The sequence below is a fragment of the Peromyscus californicus genome, unplaced genomic scaffold, assembly GCF_007827085.1.
Source record: "Peromyscus californicus insignis strain IS unplaced genomic scaffold, ASM782708v3 Scaffold_13__1_contigs__length_99412109, whole genome shotgun sequence".
Classification (NCBI taxonomy): Eukaryota; Metazoa; Chordata; class Mammalia; order Rodentia; family Cricetidae; genus Peromyscus; species Peromyscus californicus.
The window spans coordinates 66,601,908-66,620,302 of record NW_026294424.1 but is presented as its reverse complement, the minus strand read 5'-3'; the positions used below and the strand labels follow the sequence as shown (position 1 = coordinate 66,620,302).

The following is an 18,395-nucleotide window of genomic DNA, read 5'->3' as shown; positions in this document are numbered from 1 at the left end:
CACCATTTTGACCCCTTTTGAGTTGATCATTCTTTCCTGCCTCCCCCCTCCTCATCTCCCCCCTCCTCACGCCCCTGCCCTGTGCTGTTACTCAGTTTGCACACCAGCTTCACAATATAAAGTGTGGCTTACTCCTCCCCCCACCAAGTTATTGCAAATAATAATAAAATTTGATAAGAATCATTGAGGAGGGCACCATACATTTTTTTTTCCTGAAAGCACGTAGCCATTGTTCACATTCATCAGCCGCCTTGAGGGCTCTGCTGGAAGAGAGAATCAAACTAAAATAGCCTTGCAGGAAAAAACAAAAACAAGAGACATACATATGATTCCCCATTCCTCTCCCACCCCACCCCACCCCGTGAGTACACTGTGAATTAGCTGAACAAAAGGAGATCGGATTATGTGATGGCATACGGTGACTAGATGCTGGCTCCTTCAGCATACGCCCTGGCTGCTGACTTCCCTCTCCCTGGTCCTTCCCCGTCCCCAGGTTCACCAGCTGGGCTGTGAGGCAGTCACGTTGCTGCTGGAGCTGAACCCAGATCAGAACAACCTGATGTACTGGGCTGTGGACCGCTGCTACACGGGTTCCCGGAGGGTAGCAGCGGGCTGCTTCAAAGCCATCGCCAACGTGTTCCAGAACAGGTATCCAGGCCCCACGCTGCTGCCCAGAGCGTAGTTACAGTTGTTTGTGTGTCTGTTTTCAAGAAACCCAGACGTATTCAGAAACCGCTGTTTTCTTTCCTTGAACTCTAATGACATTTAGCGGGTAAAGGATCACGACCCCCCGAGTCTGTTGTCTTAAAAAAGGAACTTACCTGTAGCCTTGGAAGACACTCACAGCCTTGTCCTTTGTCTACCATATCCGTTCGCTGGAGTCAACATTTCTAAACATTGCCTTTCCTAACTTGTGGATGTTTATCCTCAGGGATTATCAGTGTGACACAGTGATGCTCCTAAACCTGATACTGTTTAAGGCAGCTGACTCTTCTAGAAGTATCTATGAAGTTGCTATGCAACTCTTACAGGTTCGTATGCAAACAGTGGTTAAAATCTAACGTTCCTCAGGATTTGGCTAAGTTGATATTTTGTTTTTTACCATTAATGCATAGTAATATTGGTAGTTAAGTATGGTACCAAGTTCTGGTTATCAGTAGAAATGCAAGGCAAAGACAATATTGCTATTTAAATCTTTAAACAATATAATGCATTCAGAACTGCCCTATAGAGGATTATATCAAAGTGTGTATACATATTTTGATACTTAGGATCCACTAATTAGGGCTGGTATATTGGAGTGGCTACTTCTGTTTGACAGATGAAAATGAGGTGTTTTGGGTTTTTTTGTTCTGTTTTGAGAACTATGTAAAAGGGTATTAATTCTTTATGATATCCTTTTCTTAGATTAACATTATTATCTAATTTTTAACTAATTGATACAATTGATTTTTAAGAAGACCTTAAAGTGGGGTTGTAGTAGATGCTGATGTTCCTATCTACATATATATATATATATATATATATATATATATATATATATATTTTATTTTTTATTTTATGTGCATTGGTGTTTCGCCTGCATGTATGTCTGTAAGGGTGTCGGAATCCCTGGAGTTACAGACAGTTGTGAGCTGCCATGTGGGTGGTGGGAATTGCGGGTGCCATGCGGGTCCTATGGAAGAGCAGTCACCACTCTTAACCGCTGAGCCGTCTCACCAGCCCTGGATGCTGTTGTTTCTAAAGGCTCTAAAGTAGTACCCATGCTGGACCAACTAAGGAATTACAATCCAATTTCGCCTTTTTTAATGAAGAAGGTTAGCAAGCACTCTCGTGCTTCACATAATATAAGCCAAGGGCAGTTTATAGTCCACTGCGTGATTAAGCAAGAGCTGTTTCAAGGGGCTTTTCCCATGTACCCATAGTTGATGCAGTTATATTTTTAGCTGGAAAAGTGATTAATCTTTTTCAAGTCATTGCACAGGAAGTTGCTAAACCTACTTCAGACTGGACTGTGTACCCACATCGTTGGTGTTAGATACAGGGATGCAGATCCTTCTGAATGGTGGTCACCTTCTGCAGACATTTCACGCACTAGAAATGTCGATATGAATACTGTATATCTCATGGCGATATGAATGACTGTATAGATTTTAAACTGGAATACCGTGTAGGAGAGTTTTTTGGTTTTTAATTAGAGCTGAACTTTAGAGGACCCACTAAGTATTAACTGAAGTTGATGGAACTACTTTCTTGTAGATCCTGGAACCGAAGATGTTTCGCTATGCCCACAAATTGGAAGTTCAGAGAACAGATGGAGTCCTCAGCCAGCTGTCCCCGCTGCCGCATCTGTATTCCGTTTCTTATTACCAGTTGTCTGAGGAACTAGCCAGGGCGTATCCAGAGCTCACTCTCGCCATATTCTCAGGTTGCCCAAGGAAATGCTTCCTGTTTCTTTTACAATCAGTTCTAACTGCGCGCGCGCGTGTGTGTGTGTGTGTGTGTGTGTGTGTGTGTACGTGTACGTGTACGTGTACATGTATACATATAAATGTGTGCTGGCCTGCTGCCTGCATGGGGAAGCAGGGCTGATACCAGGTCTTTTCCTCGTCACTGTTCATCATATTTTAGATAGGGCCTCACTGATTTCACTAGATGGCTGGCTCCTCTCTCTCCTTCCGCCTCAGCCTCAGGATTAGAGATGGTTCTGCTGTACCCGCCTCTTTACCTGTATTTGGGATCCACACTGGCATCCTGACGTTTGCATGGCAAGCATTTCACTGACTCAGCTTCCTCCTTCCGGCTCTAAAAGACCTCCTTTAGAACATTCAGCACATCGGAAGTGTGAGGTTGAATCAGAACATGTCTAAGAGAGAACTTTTTCTTTAGCGAGAACTTTAACTCATCTATCTTGCTATTTAAACTTTTTGATAACATGGTGTTGCTTTTTAGAAAAAAAGAAAGAGAAGGCTTGGTGTACAATTTAGGTTTTCTGTTTTGCTCTGTTCACAATGTGATCCTTAAAGGTCCTGGCTCCCAGGCCGCCCCGTCACAGCCAGCTCAGCAGCTCTGCACAGTGCCTTCCTTGAGGACCTGTGTCACATATACCGTCCACCGTCACACCCGCCGTCCACCGTCACATCCACCTCCACCATTTCATGTTCTGAGCCTTCTCCTCAGGAGGCTTTAACTCCGTTGTGTCAGGTTTCTGTCTGAACCTCACCAGGTACCTGCTGGTGCCGGCTCTAATCTCTAACATGTCCTAGTCTTCAGTCCTCCAGCTGTTCACAGCTGTGGATGTTAGCTGCCTTCTGTGGCTTTCATGTCTAGGTTTCCAGGCACTTCTTATTTCCTGGCTTTTCTCCTGCCTCCGTGGAATATTTCTTTCGTGGAGACTTGCCTTCTGTTCCCGTTGATGTTGCCACACTTCAACCTGGGATGACTCCGTCTCCCAGGAGGAGGTCAAGCCTTGACCTGGCCCCGGTTCCTACACACGAAGTTAGGATCTCTTCATTCAGTTTCTTCTGGGTGTCAGAGCTTGTTTTTCCTGGCAAAACTATACAGTTTGTATATAAACGACACAAATAGTCCATGCAGAGTGTTTGTCTTTATCTTGAGACTTCCTTCTTACTCTCTGGCTCATTTCAAAACCACAGTTCAAAAGTGTCAGGAGTGGAATAGATCTTAGAACTCTTTGATCTTGTGAAATTGAAGCCACCCCTTAAACAGCGTCCCCCAGTTTCCTGCCCTTCACCCCCTCATAGCCACCGTTCACATCACCTTGCATTGTTATGGATCTGACTACTGTGGATAGATAAATGGAATCACATAGTATTTTATGTATGTGGCTAGGCTATTTCACTTAGCACAGTGTCTTCTGGGTTCCTTCATGCAGGGTGGAATGGTTTTTCCTCCTCTTGGAAGGCTGTGTGGTATCCCAGTGTCTGCATTACAGTCTGTTGACCCATTTTTTTCATCTGTCAGTCATTTCACTTGCTTCTATTTTGGTTCCAAATTCGGATGTGCAAATATCTCTTTGAGTCTCTGTTTTGGATTGTGTAAGATGCAGATTCAATAGTTGGATTGCTTGGATGGTAGAGTAGTTCTCTTTAATTTTTGGAGGGGCCACCATACTGATTTCCATACAATTAGTGACCATCTTATCATCTTACCAAGAGTACGGAAACATTTATTTAACTACCTAAAGCACTTTGTATAAAACATAAGTATGGCTGGTCATGGTGGCACACGTTTGCAATCCCAGGACTCCAGAGGTGTAGTTCAAGGCCAGCCTGGGCTCCACAGAGAAAAACTATCAGAAAATAAAAGAGGTAGATGCTTTGTGTTAGCTGGTTTTTTTGTTTGTCTTTGTTTTTATTATGTCAGCCAGGAGACATTATGGCATGTATCAGTAGGAAATGAGTGACATGTGTCTTCCTGTTGGCTAAGAAACACATGGGATGATGTTGGGTCTCCCCTTTGATATGCCTCGAACCAGAGATCAGCCAGCGGATCCAAACGGCTCACCCAGCAGGGCGGCAGGCCATGCTTCATTATCTCCTGCCCTGGATGAACAACATCGAGCTGGTTGATTTCAAACCTCTGCCCTCAGCGAGACGGCAGGATGAAGATGAGGATGATTCACTAAAAGACAGAGAGCCCATGGTGACAAGCAGGCGCTGGTTACGGGGAGAAGGCTGGGGATCCCCACAGGCCACCGCCATGGTGTTGAACAATCTCATGTACATGACAGCGAAGGTATGGGGGTTTGTCCTTGTTGTGGCTGCACAGTTTGGGGTCAGGAGGATGAAATGTGGTTAGAAATTGGTGCTAAGATGGTTGCAGGGCAGACATGAAACCTATAGGATAAACTCCACTTATCCTTTAATTCCACCAGAGAGGACTGGTTGATGCTCATGTTTAAATTCCCTGAAAGAAATAACCATTCCTTTAATGTTTGGAAAGGATGAGGCTTTCTGTAGAAGCTATTTCCCAATGCTTCGTGGAGTGACGCGTTTGGCTTTTACTAAGCAGGCATTTCTGAAGTGTCTCTTGTGTGTACTGTTTTCAGTATGGTGATGAGCTGGCCTGGTCGGAGGTGGAGAACGTGTGGACCACACTTGCAGATGGCTGGCCAAAGAACCTGAAAATTATTTTGCACTTTCTGATCAGCATTTGCGGGGTGAATAGTGAACCAAGCCTTTTGCCTTACGTACGTATTGTTGAAGTCTGTCTGTCTTTTAAAAATGTGCGCATTTGTGTTGGTCAGAGTATGGGCTGGTTGCCCCACGGAGGCAATGGGGAGTGGCGTGAGGACAGTCGGGAACAGTGTGCAGACTTGGTCTGTGACTCCTCAGTCACGGCCACTGCATGCTGTTCCAAGCCAGGTAGGCTCGCAAGTTCTGGCATTCCACCTCAAGGATTAGACAGGGTTTAGTCTTCGAAATTACACCTAGAGTGATCGGCACCTTAGTAAGTGCCGCTGTGATAAGGACTACACAGGAAGCTGTGGAATGCCAGGAATGGTTATCGAAGAAACCCCAGAGAAAGGTTAATACTTGAGAGGAGGGTGGTAGTGATGTAGAGCCTGCCAGTTGAGCTTTCCCTAGGCTGCGACTGGCATTTTGATCAGAGAGCCCAGGGCCTGTGTCTTCTGGACGTAAGGAAAAGTTTGGGGATAGACGGCAAAGCAAGAGATGTGATGTTCTTTCCTGCTCCAGGGAAAAGGAACACTTAGATCCTTCCAGGTTGGGCCTGGAGAGATGGCTCAGTGGTTAAGAGCACTGGTTGCTCTTCCAGAGCTCCTGAGTTCAATTCCCAGCACCCACAGGGTGGCTCACAACTCTCTATTTTCAGGGAATGCAATGTTCTCTCCTGGCCTCCACCGTACCAGCCACACACAGGGTTACACAGTCATGCATGCAGCCAACACACCCATACGTGTTAAATGTAAAATAAATATTATATTAAAAAAAAAATCCATCCTCCTTAACAACACAATAGGAACAGTGAGGGCTAAAGCGAATGCCCAGGTGTGCACACAGGTCTGTGGGCATGTGCATCTATCTCCCCAGAGTGTGCCCCACAGAGGGCCGGGTCTTCAGGAGGTTACCATCAGAGTTCTTACAGACCCTTCCATATTCATCCTGTCGGGTGCTGGAGATGACTTCAGTGGTGGATGGGTACTCACTGCCACCCAGGAGGTGGGGTCACTTCCGGCTCCACTTCCTTGCGGTTCAAGATGACTCCACTGTTAGGGGCAGTGGTCAGGAGGAGGGAAACCGAGTGGAAATTAGGTGCTTGGCAGGAAGCCCGGGTGAGTAGCAATCACAGAGCAATCTGACCCCGATGGCAACCCAAAGCCATCGGGGTCGGATTTTGTCCATTAAGGACCGAGTTTTTACAGGAAAGCACCACACCCCTTTCCTGTCCTCCTTGTCCATACTCGTCTTCCACAAAGAGATCAACTTTGATTTAAAAAAAAAAAATTCTGTCTCAATGGGGACTGGAGAGATGGCTCAGCACTTGTTGCTCTTAAAGAGGACAAGGTTCAATGCCTAGCACCAACATGGTAGTACACAACCAACTGGCAGGGACCTGATGCCCTCTTCTGGCCTCCTCATGGTGCAGTGTGTAACTGAAGTTTTCCTGGTCCTGCCTGGCTCACAGTCAGGACAAATCTCTCTCACCCGCCAGTCCCACAGCCAAGTAAACACACAGAGACTTATATTACTTATAAACTATATGGCCGTGGCAGGCTTCTTGCTAGCTAGTTCTTATATCTTAACCCATTTCTATAAATCTATACCTTGCCACGTGTCTCGTGGCTTACCAGTACCTTACATCCTGCTTCACATGGCAGCAGCTGGCAGTTTCTCCCTGCCTCAGCCTTCCACTTCCCAGAATTCTCCTCTCTCCTTATCCTGCCTACACTATACTTCCTGCCTGGCTACTGGCCAATCAGCATTTTATTTACCAATCAATCAGAACAACACCTTCACAGCATACAGAAAGACATCCCACAGCACTAGTGCATTGACACAGTGTCCATAAACTCACCAAAGCATGTGCACACACATAAAAACAAACACACGAAAGAATGGATGAGTTTGACGTGTCTGCCTCTAGACAAAGCCACACAATTAAAGTCTCTTCTTTTCTCCTGCACACTTTCTCTTGGGCAGGTGAAGAAAGTCATCGTTTATCTGGGCAGAGACAAAACGATGCAGCTGCTAGAAGAGCTGGTGAGTGAGCTTCAGCTCACAGACCCCGTCAGCTCGGGCGTCACGCACATGGACAACCCACCCTACTACCGTATCACTTCCAGCTGCAAAATCCCTTCAGTCACCTCAGGTGAGCAGCCCTCACCGCTTCTGTGGGAAGCAATGCTCTGTGTAAATGAGTTCTGTCCCCTATCAGGTGGCTCTTCTGACACGAGACAGAGATTTTGGATTTTCCTTTAACAAGCATGCTTGGGTTTAGAGAAGGAGAGAGCCATGCTCCAACTCCAAATCCAGCTTTGATTTTTTAATTGAACTGGGACTACATGAAGACCATCTGCCATATATGTCTGTAGAGAACAGCAGAAACAAACATTTGGGAAGATATATGAAATTTTATCCTGTTGTAAATACGATATACTGTTAGGCCAATTTACTCTTTTTCTTGGGACGCTTTTTTCTGGATGATTTGTCCCTATTCTTCAGATGTCTCATTTGTCCAGTGGTCTTCAGATTCCTTATTTGGATGCCTTCATTCTCCTGAAAAAACAACCAAAACCCTGTCCCAACCCTAACTTTGGGGAGGTTCCCTTTTGGCAGGTTATATCTGATCAAATGAAAGGCATTTGGTAGTCTTATAAGTTAGTTTAGGTTGAATGGTCATGCAGTTTGTTGAACTGTTGCCTCTTTTAATCAAGAGGTCTCTCCTGTTCGAATATAATCTTTATCAGTTTTGATGGTATCCATAGCTTTTTTTCTTCCGTGCAAACAAAAGCAAAATCTCTTCCCCACCTTAGCACATGTCTTGGTTTCCATTCTGAGGTCAGCACATCTTTAAAGTATACAGACTCATTTAATTCAGCAGTTTTTTCTGTTATCCAATATCTCTCCACAGCTGCCGTTTCTTTCTCATTAGCATTTAAAAAATTAAAGTTAATAAAGCATTATGTAATCTATTTCTGGGGGTCTTTATTAAGCATATCTTTTTGGGTGTGATTACATCTTTCTATAACTACTTGTCCTGTAGGATTATGTGGTATACCTGTAGTATGCTTTATATTGTAATATGCAAAAAACTGTTTCATTTTACTAGAGATATATGCTGGAGCATTGTCAGTCTTAAATTGTACAGGTATCCCCATGATGGTTATAGCTTCTAATAAATGTGTAATTACAGAATCAGCCTTTTCAGAACTCAAAGCAGTTGCCCATTGAAATCCTGTATATGTATCTATGGTATGGTGTACATTTTTTAATGTTCCAAACTCTGCAAAATGAAACACATCCATTTGCCAAATTTCATTTCTTTGAGTACTCTTTGGGTTACTTTCTGCAGGTAGTGGAGTTCGGTTGTGTAAAGAACAAGCAGGACATGTCCTTATAATTTCCTTGGCTTTTTGCCAAGTGACGGGAAAATCTTTTTTCAAACCCTTGCTATTAACATGGTACTTATGAAATTCTGAGACTTCTAGCACATATCCTACCAATAACTGATCAATTTCATCATTACCTTGTTTTAGAGGACCTGGTAGACCCATATGGGATCTGATATGTGTTATATACAAGACATGATTTCTATTTCTGTTTATTTCTTGTAATTGAATAAATAACAAAGTTAATTCTGAATCATCTGGACTAAGTTCAGTAGTTTCAATATGTAAAACAACTCCTCTGCATATTGAGAGTCAGTAACTATATTAAGAGATTCTGGAAAAATCTAATAATACCGTGAGAACAGCATATAATTTTGACTTTTAATTCTGACATTTGAACAGAATCATAAGGGCTTTGAGCCACTTTACTTAACTTTCTTGACTTATAACCTGCCTTTCCTGATTCCTTTGCATCAGTATAGAATGTAGGGGTCCAGAAATTGGTGTTCCCTGTACAATGTGAGGAAGGATCCAGTTAGTTCTCTTTATAAACTGACGTCTCTTGCTTTGGGATATTTATTACAGAGTGCAGTTTCTGGCGTTTGTAAGCTCTGTGAGTGTAGAGGAGCATTGTCTGCCTCGATTGTCAGGTGACAGACTGTTGATGTCCATCTCTGTGTGGTGCCTTATCTCCTGGATGGGTCAGACCTCCCAGAAAGAGTTCTGATCATCTCCCAAGAGAAAGGATATGGACATGTGTGGGTTGCCAGTGGCTTCGAGGGCTGCAGAGTAGGAAGTGCAGTTCCAAAATCTAATATGAGCTTCCTCATGTGCCTCCATGCCCCGCCCCCACCCCAACTCAGCTGTGATCAGTGTGCCCCAGTCAAGAAATCTTCTGATTTCCTCTCCGTGGTGGGAAGAGACAGCCGCCAGCTACAAATGTCGTGGAGTTACATTTTGGAGAACGACTACTTTTAAAATAGATTTTTCAGACAGTTCTGGTTTTGCACTGTTTCAACAACAGTATGGGAGCCTCTTCATTTCCTCCCACTACCTGTCTTCATAACAATTATTTATTTTCTTTTTCGTATTACATTTCTTTATTGTGTTAGTAGTGGCACAGGCATGCCATCGTGTTCATTTTGGCGGCCAGAGGAAAGACAGCTTGCGGGAATTGGTTTTTCTTCTTCCACCACGTGGGTCTCTGGTGCCAGACTCAGGTGGTCAGGCTTGGTAGCAGGTGCTTTTCCCCACGGAGCCATCCCTCCCACACCCACCGTCCCCCGTTTCTTTTCTCACAATCAGGAATGTGGCGCTCATTATGGTCATCGTCGTCAGTTGATTGATATTGATCCAAACATTTGCTGTTCTCTCAAGCTAACGGGCACTCTTTTCTCTTTGGCGACAGGAACTACTTCCAGTAGCAATACAATGGTAGCTCCCACAGACTGCAATGCCGACAGTAAGGCCCTGAAGGAGAACTTTGAAGAGAAGTAAGTACCTCCCTCTCGGAGAGTGCGGCAGTTTCCCCGGGTGCGGGTGTGCATAACCCTTCACGCTGATGTTCCAGTGACACATACTTTTCCATACCTGAAGATTTTCACATTGACTCCTTAGCGCCCTAGGCTTTTTGGTATGCTCTGATGATAAAGGGCGAACTGTGATAAGTGACTATAGCCAGAGGCTTTCCCAAGTGAGTATCTACTCTGCCTGTTTCTATACATCGCTCTCTCACCGGGATCCCTACATGACGGGATGCGTAGAGGGGAATGATTGAGAGCTTCAGCTTTTGAATCATAAGGCAGAAACTAATGTGTGCCTAGTGGTAATATTTTGTGTAACGCGCTTCTTTTCCACACGGAAAGTAAGACAACAAGGGAATGAAGGGATGGCTTGATGCATAGAGCACTGGCCACACAAGCATGAGGATCAGGGGAGAGATTCTCAGCACCCCCCGTGAAAGCCAGAGCAGGCGTGGCAGCCCACCAGTAACCCCAGCCCTCAGCAAGGGAAGGGAGAAAAGGAATCCATCCCTAAGACTAGCCATGTGGGCAAGACCTTTGTCAGTAAAGAAAGTGGAAAGCCATTGAGAAAGACAGCCGAGGGTGACCTTCAGCGTCCGCACACACATGAACTTGTGCACACATACAAACACACACACACACACACAAAGAAAAAAGTAAATAAAGCGAATTGTACCAGGCTTTTTCTCTTGGGCCACCAACCAACTCCCAAAATCATGACGAATAGAGTTATTAGTTTTGAATGCTCGGCCTAGCTTAGGCACGTTTCTGGCTAGCTCTTTTAACTTAATTAACCTCATTCTCTTTGTCTACCCTTTCTTCTGTATATCTTACTTTCACTGCTTCTCTGTGTCTGACTGGCTGGTGTCTCCCTCATTCTTCTCCTTCTTCTCTTGTTCCTTCTCCAGCCTAGATTTCTCCTCCTACTTATTCTCTCTGCCCACCAGCCCCGCCTTTTCTTTCTCTGCCTAGCTATTGGCCGTTCAGCTCTTTATTAGGCCAATCAGGTGCCTTAGGCAGGCAAGGTGAAACAGATGCAACACATCTTCACATCATTAAACACACATCCTTATATCATTAAACAAAAGTAATCCACAGCATAAACAAATGTAACACATCTTTGCCTAGTTAAAATAATATTCCACAACAGTGAATGATGCAGTGGAAATGCCGCTTCACTCTGATCTGTGCGTGACTGCCATGGTCCTTCCCGCAGCTATGTGCACCTGGACATCTACGGTGGCCTGAACAGTCATTTAAACCGACAACATCACAGACTGGAGTCTCGATACAGCAGCAGTTCCGGAGGGTCTTACGAAGAGGAAAAAAGTAACCAGTTCTCAGTGCTCCTTAGATGACTATTTTGGTGACATGTATCGTTAACTGTGTTAATGTGAATGAGTTTGTTTTCCCCAAGGAATCGTTTTAAGTGCTGTATTTAACTGCCACTAGTTCTAATGTGATCCCAGGGATCTTTAAGGAGTGAATTTATTAAGGCATAGTAAGTTGGGAGGTTTTCGTGTTAGGTGTTATAGAATTCATTCTCAAGGAGTGTCAGAGAGCCAGGTGGTGCACGCCTTTAATCCCAGCACATGGGAGGCAGAGGCAGGAGGATCTCTGAGTTTGAGGCCAGCCTGGTTTATAGAGCGAGTTCCGGGACAGCCAGGGCTACACAGAGAAACCTTTTCTCAAAAAAAAAAAAGTGTTAGAGAACAGACATTGAATGGGTCTGGCTGTTGTTCTCTGAACAGATTGGCTTATCTTCTGGATCCACATTTGGCTGAGAAGTTTTCTCTCACACTTCCAAAGTGATCAGTCCTCACCAAGTAGCGCTGCTACGCAAAGGAAAGGGAGAGTAGAAACACACGCACTGTAATTAGATTCGGACCCTGGAGCGCCTGGTCCAATCTCATTTTGTGCATCGTGGAACTGAGGTCCAGAGAGGTGAAGTGACTTATCCACGTCACACAGAATTCCTTTTTCCCGGGTGTCCTTTGTTCTACACCCTGCAGCCCCGTGTGGTAGAGCAGATTTCCTTCAGAGGTCGGTTTGTGTCGGCCCAGTCTCAGGAAACTTGGAAGCAGATAACTTACATTGTTTCCAGGAAACTTTATTTATGATATGGTCTCCTGGTTTGGCCTTCAACTGGGGAGACATGGGGACGCATCAGTGTAGTGTTGCCTTACTATAAAGGATAGAGCCTCAATCAATAAATCAGTCTCTTGATCTCCCTTCCCCCCCCCCAATTTTATAATATTTGTACCTAGGCCTCCCCAGAAAATGTATATCACCATAGTGGGAAATTATCTTGGATCCCTTTCCAATGCTGTGAATAATGGGTGTCTTAGTAGAGCTTGCGTATGTGGCAGACATTAGATGGTGCAGAAAATGAGATCATTTTATCTTGATAGGTGACTCAATGCCACTTTATTCTAATTGGCGCCTGAAAGTGATGGAGCATAACCAAGGAGAGCCACTGCCCTTCCCACCAGCTGGAGGCTGCTGGTCACCACTGGTGGATTACGTGCCTGAAACGTCATCACCTGGATTACCTCTTCACAGGTGGACTGGAGCGTCATTCCTCTTTCATACGAGCCACGTTGCAGCTGAGCGCGTTCAGCTCCCTAGATACTGCCCGACAGCGTAGGAGTGGTCGCCCTTGTTGAGATGGCCGCGTCAAAACGAGCCCGGCCCTTTGAGATCTTAAAAAAGATATAAAAAAATTAAGAGATTCAAAACCACATTCTGAGCGCACAAAGTTACCATTACCGAGTGATTCTTCTGCTGCTCTTCTGGGTGTCTGGCATAGTTACTTGACCTTTCTACGACCCAGTTACCACATCTGAAAAAAAAAAAAAAAAAAAAAAAAAAAAGTGACTTCTTTGTGATCAGCCCTGTTTTTGGAATTCACTTAACCCGAATTCTACTGAGTAAGATCACAGCAAAGCCATTACTACATTCTTTCAGAACTTCTCGAGGCCCCAAACACATGCCGAACACTTGCGGGGGCAAGTGGTGTATGAGCTAGGTCTGAAGATTCCAGATAAGGAAATACAGCCCTTGACTCCAAGGAGCTAACGCTGTCGCTGTGATGGTTTCTCTGACCGATTTTGTTTCTCCTCTTCTTACCCTCTAGAGAAGTGTTTTTCCATAGAATACTCAAGTCTTGGAGGAATGGTACAGGAGTGTTCTCTGGGTCACTCCCGCGCCGGGCAGCTGCTAACGGTCTTCTTGTCGTCCCAGGTGTAACATAGCCGTGATCCTGCTGACAGACCTGATCATCGACCACAGTGTGAAGGTGGAATGGGGCAGCTACCTCCATCTTCTTCTTCATGCAATTTTTATAGGTAAAAAGTTCGCATTCCTCCCCTTTTGTGTTCTCCAGGGCCGTTCTACGTCGGTGCGTTCTTCAGAGAACCCTCAGGTCAGCGGTTCTCAACCTCTGGGTCACCACGGGCTGCAGATAAGATATCCTGCATATCAGATATTTATGTTACAGTTCATAACAATAGCAGAATTGCAGTTAGGAAATTACAAGAATGAAATAATTTTTGGGTTGGGGGGTCACTACTACAAAATGAGGAACTGGATTAAAGGGTCACAGCATTTGTGGCTGGTCGGGAACCGCTGCCTTTGATGCTTCCGTTTCTTGTGTTAGAATGTCACTTCCGTGAGACTTTTTGCATTTTCTCTCTTCAATGGGGAGTTACTCTTAGCCTGACCACAAGCTTGTCTATTGCCTTTTACTTGGGAACCAGCCCAAGGCCCCGTGCATACCAAGCAAGTATGTTACCTCAGCTTCTCCTCCAGCCCATAATATCCCTATTCTTATGTCTTGTACCCGCTACACAAACACTACTGCTACAACAGTAAAGTTAGTTTACCTTAGAGATTGGAACTTTTCTGAGTGAACGGAGAATGTAAATGCATTCTAACTGTTGAAAGTATCTGACCATTGCCCCGCCTGATGACAGACAGGTTTGCATGTGTCCTTGGCAGCAGGTGTGCACTCTTCCACGTCTATAATTCCTCTGTACTTGGAACACTGGCTTTCTGAAGCAAGTCAAGGTAGCCATCTCCTGATAATGCTTTCCTATTATGAACACGTACCTACAGGGGTTGCCCCTACCTAATTCCTGTGGCAAATAGACATTTACTTTGTCTTACATACCAGGCAAAATAGAGTACCTGCTGTCTTAAAAGAATTCATGGACATCTGGTGTTGTATAGCAGAGTCATAATTTCTGAGAGGTCATGAAGTTTTTGGCATGAAACCAACTGAGAGCCGAACAGAGGCAGGCAGATCTCTGTGAGTTCCAGGCCAGCCAGGGCTTCATAGTGAGACCCTGTCTCAAACCAAAAAAAAAACAAAACAACAACAAAAGAATTACTCTGATTCTCCCTAGGCATTTTTATAGTGGGGCAGAAGGCCATTATAAATGTGTGGAGAAACTTAAGACCAATTTAAAAAATAAGCTGTGCAATACACAATATTCCATTAAATCTCTTGCATACAGTGTGCACTTGTATTCATGGATTCTGGATACCTGGGCTGAACTCACCAATTTGCACACTGAGTATGCCCTGGGTCTGAACTCTACATATACATGACTTTTCCCTTGTCACCCACTAATCCCTACCGAACACTGTAACCGCTCCTGAGATATATTTCCAGTCTATTTTTTGTAATCCAAATGTGATTTGGAGTCTCTGGAGAGTGTGTGGGGTTACCTGTTCACACTACAACATTGAACATTAGGAACTTGGGTGCCACCAGTACTGGGACCAGTTCCTCATAGGAGTTTGGCGGCAAGCACACTGTCCTCCGAGCTAACAAGGATCTTTTTCCTGCCTTTCCAGGGTTTGACCACTGCCACCCAGAGGTGTACGAACATTGCAAACGCCTGCTTCTGCACTTACTAATAGTGATGGGACCCAACAGTAACATCCGAACTGTTGCCTCTGTCCTTCTCAGGAACAAGGACTTCAATGAGCCCAGGGTGTTGACAGTCAAGCAGACTGCACACTCCGAGTACACTTTCACAGGTACTGACCGCGAAGCCACGGGATCTAAAGTAGAAACCCGCCCCCTTAAGTTGGAATCCTGCAGTAATGAAAATCAACCAAGGAAAAGTTGAAAGATGTAAACATTTAAAATGCAGTTGCAGCATTTTAAGTAACATCTGTATCATTCTTAATTAGTCGAAGAATGCATTAAAACGAATAGTTGAGTCCCTCACTTCCAAGGATCTCTAGCAAGCAGATTTTTAGGTTGGGAATATATAAGTTGAAGTAGAAGTGAAGAGTGCTTAATTTATTGAGGACCAGTTTTTTTAAAAATGATATGTGATTTTTCTTCTCATGATTTCTAAAATTTGACTGGCATTTAAAAATCTTGATTATATTTGCTGCCTTTAAAATGTCACATATTTTGAATTAAGGAGGCCAAAATTAATGAGACTTTTATGATGAAGCTTAAAAAGTGAAAAGGGTCGGGCGGCGGTGACCCAGCACTCAGGAGGCAGAAACAGGCGGATCTCTTGAGTTGGAGGCCAGCCTGGTCTACAGTGAGAGCCAGGACTGCCAGGGAAATACAGAGAAGCCCTGTTTTGGGGGGTGGGGGGGAGTAAAATTAGAATAAACCTTCCTAGTCTTGTGTGAAAAACACTTCCATTCAAAACCCATGGCTTGTTGCTTGTTTATAAGTATCCTTGTGCCATTTTGTAAGGTTTTGACTTTTAACAGTATCTGTTAAATGATTGACTTACTATAAATATTAGATAGAAATTAAAATAGATTCTTACAGTAAGGTGAAGCTGCAATTATGGAGTTCTTTCCACATGAAATTAAAAACTAGCTCACGTTGAGCAATGTAACTTGTCTTGATAAAGTTGAAGAAAAAGCCCCGAATTGCTGGGAATCGGCCACTGTCAGTGTCCCTCGGCAGGTGGCAGCAAAGGACCACTTAGGAAATGCAGCTAAGAATCAGTGACAAGCTGGGAACCCAGTGTTTACACTGTGTGCTTGTGGGGATCAGGAGGAAATGAGCCACCTCCACAAGCCTGCCCCATGCCCTCACGTATCCCATGCCATCCCCGAGTAGCAGTGTGTTATTCTGGAGGTCGTGCTGTGCGCGTGTATTCATGGTGGGTTTTCTCTCTCAGCAGGCATTAATGATTTTATACCTGATTACCAGACCTCCCCCATGACTGACTCAGGGCTTAGCTCAAGTTCTACCTCCTCTAGTATCAGCTTAGGAAACAACAGCGCTGCCATTTCACAGCTCCACACCACCCTCCTCGGCGAGGTGGACCTCTCAGTGGAGCAGGATGGAAAAGTCAAAACCCTCATGGAGTTTATTACCTCAAGGTAACCGTGCGGCCCCTGCTCCCTCAGCATCGCTTGTGTTGAACTAGTCTCACGACAGCCAGGTTGCGTGAGCCAGATTTATTGTACTGTCTTTTGAAAACTACAGTCCAACCAGAACATTCTTTTGAATGCCTGCTGGTATACCTGAGATAAGTGATTCGTCTGTGGGTCACTAAATGCCCTAATACACTATTAACTGGAGGCATAACACTCCAATCAGCCAACGTCAAATGCTTTTTTAGGGTCTGCTGTGTGTAGACTCTACTAGATAAGTAGATGGAGAAAGGACATGATGTCCCATAGTGAGAGCCAAACCACGGGGCTTCTGGAAAGCTTGAGTTTGGCCGTGGTAAGGAAGTCCTTCTGATGACACTGTTTTCTACACAGTGCCAGAGTGTCTGGGGAAATTCACACCAGAGAGCCATAAAAACCAGGCCTGTGCTTATAGATTACATTTTGTATATGTATTACAAGCTGGAGAGTTGACTCAGCACTTAGGAACACTTGTTCTTACAGAGGACCCAGATTTCATTCCCAGCACCCACATGGTGGTTCACAGCCCTCTGTAACTCCAGTTCCTGAGGATCTGACACCCTCTTCTGACCTCAGAGGGCAACAGGCATGTGTATCATACACTTACATACATACATGTGAAACATGCATGTACATAAAATAGTAAATAACCATTTTTTTTTTAAATCTGTGGCTTTTGCCTGCATGTCTGTCCCTCTGATTTTGACCCATAAAATTTGGAGGTTGGTTTTGTGGATGACAGAGTCATAAAATTAGGTGTTGGGGAAAATTACATTAAAGGGAAATATACAGAGAGTCTAAATTTTAATAATCCCTTTCTATGAGCAGTACTCGCTGTTAGGTTACTCTGTCATCTTTTTCGACTGTCCCTGAGCTGACATCCTGTCTTCCTCCACTTGCTATAGCCCCTTCCCTGTCCATGTGCTTGAGTAATGGGAGTAGGCTGGGACCTGTAAGCTGACTAATTCAGCCACTGTCCCTCCTGAGTGTAAAGGCAAAGTCTAGGTAGATAAGAGCAAGCGTTTGATGTCAATTCCAGACAAAAGAATGTTACCGTCCTCTGTTTTCAGAAAACGAGGGCCCCTTTGGAACCATGAGGATGTTTCCGCCAAGAACCCCAACATCAAAAGTGCCGAGCAGCTCACCGCCTTCCTGAAGCACGTGGTTTCTGTGTTCAAGCAGTCAAATGCAGGTATTGTCTTTAATGAGTAGACTAGTAACGTTTGATCTTGATACAATGCTAGTGTTTGATCTTGATACAATGTCAGTGTGGTGGAATTTTCAATGAGGCCCAGCCCAAAGGTTGATAATTAATATTCCCCAGTGTACATAGTTTTAGTAAGACTTTCTTGTTTAATATGTGAGTGATGACAGGCATGTTGGTAAAGAAAAAAAATACTAGTTAAAAATAAGATTTCTAGCCGGGTGGTGGTGGCGCACGCCTTTAATCCCAGCACTCGGGAGGCAGAGGCAGGCGGATCTCTGTGAGTTCGAGGCCAGCCTGGACTACCAAGTGAGTTCCAGGAAAGGCGCAAAGCTACACAGAGAAACCCTGTCTCGAAAAACCAAAAAAAAAAAAAAAATAAGATTTCTAATCATGAAATCTGGAGGTCAGTTTTGTGGATGATAGTCATAAAATTATATAATACAATTGAGTTTAAAAAATAACATTAAAGGGAAATATACAGAGATTATAAATTTTAAAATCCTTCTTCCGTAAGTAAAGGTTTCTGCAATTTAAAATTTAACACATCTGACAGTCTTTGTAAAAGAATTCCGTGCTCACATGATGCTTTCCTGCTGGGGGTGATTCTGCTTCTCTGGACCTTTGGCAGTGTCTAGACTCACGTTTGTCCTCGTAGAATGGTTGGCAAAGT

General features: G+C 44.3%; 1 protein-coding gene across 7 annotated transcripts in view; it reads left to right on the top strand.

The window, feature by feature from the left end:
• Fryl (FRY like transcription coactivator) overlaps window positions 1-18,395 on the top strand; it is a 248,884-nt gene that overhangs the window by 184,765 nt on the left and 45,724 nt on the right. For 5 of the 7 annotated variants that reach the window (XM_052735117.1, XM_052735116.1, XM_052735113.1 and 2 more), the window contains 13 exons: window positions 494-648; window positions 932-1,031; window positions 2,260-2,428; window positions 4,499-4,758; window positions 5,072-5,212; window positions 7,185-7,353; window positions 10,002-10,086; window positions 11,333-11,445; window positions 12,528-12,678; window positions 13,360-13,463; window positions 14,977-15,162; window positions 16,281-16,485; window positions 17,589-17,710. In XM_052735117.1, the coding sequence (XP_052591077.1) occupies window positions 494-648; window positions 932-1,031; window positions 2,260-2,428; window positions 4,499-4,758; window positions 5,072-5,212; window positions 7,185-7,353; window positions 10,002-10,086; window positions 11,333-11,445; window positions 12,528-12,678; window positions 13,360-13,463; window positions 14,977-15,162; window positions 16,281-16,485; window positions 17,589-17,710 (1,960 nt within the window). The remainder of the gene's footprint in view (window positions 1-493; window positions 649-931; window positions 1,032-2,259; window positions 2,429-4,498; window positions 4,759-5,071; window positions 5,213-7,184; window positions 7,354-10,001; window positions 10,087-11,332; window positions 11,446-12,527; window positions 12,679-13,359; window positions 13,464-14,976; window positions 15,163-16,280; window positions 16,486-17,588; window positions 17,711-18,395) is intronic. The other 2 variants (XM_052735114.1, XM_052735112.1) reach the window with 1 other exon arrangement.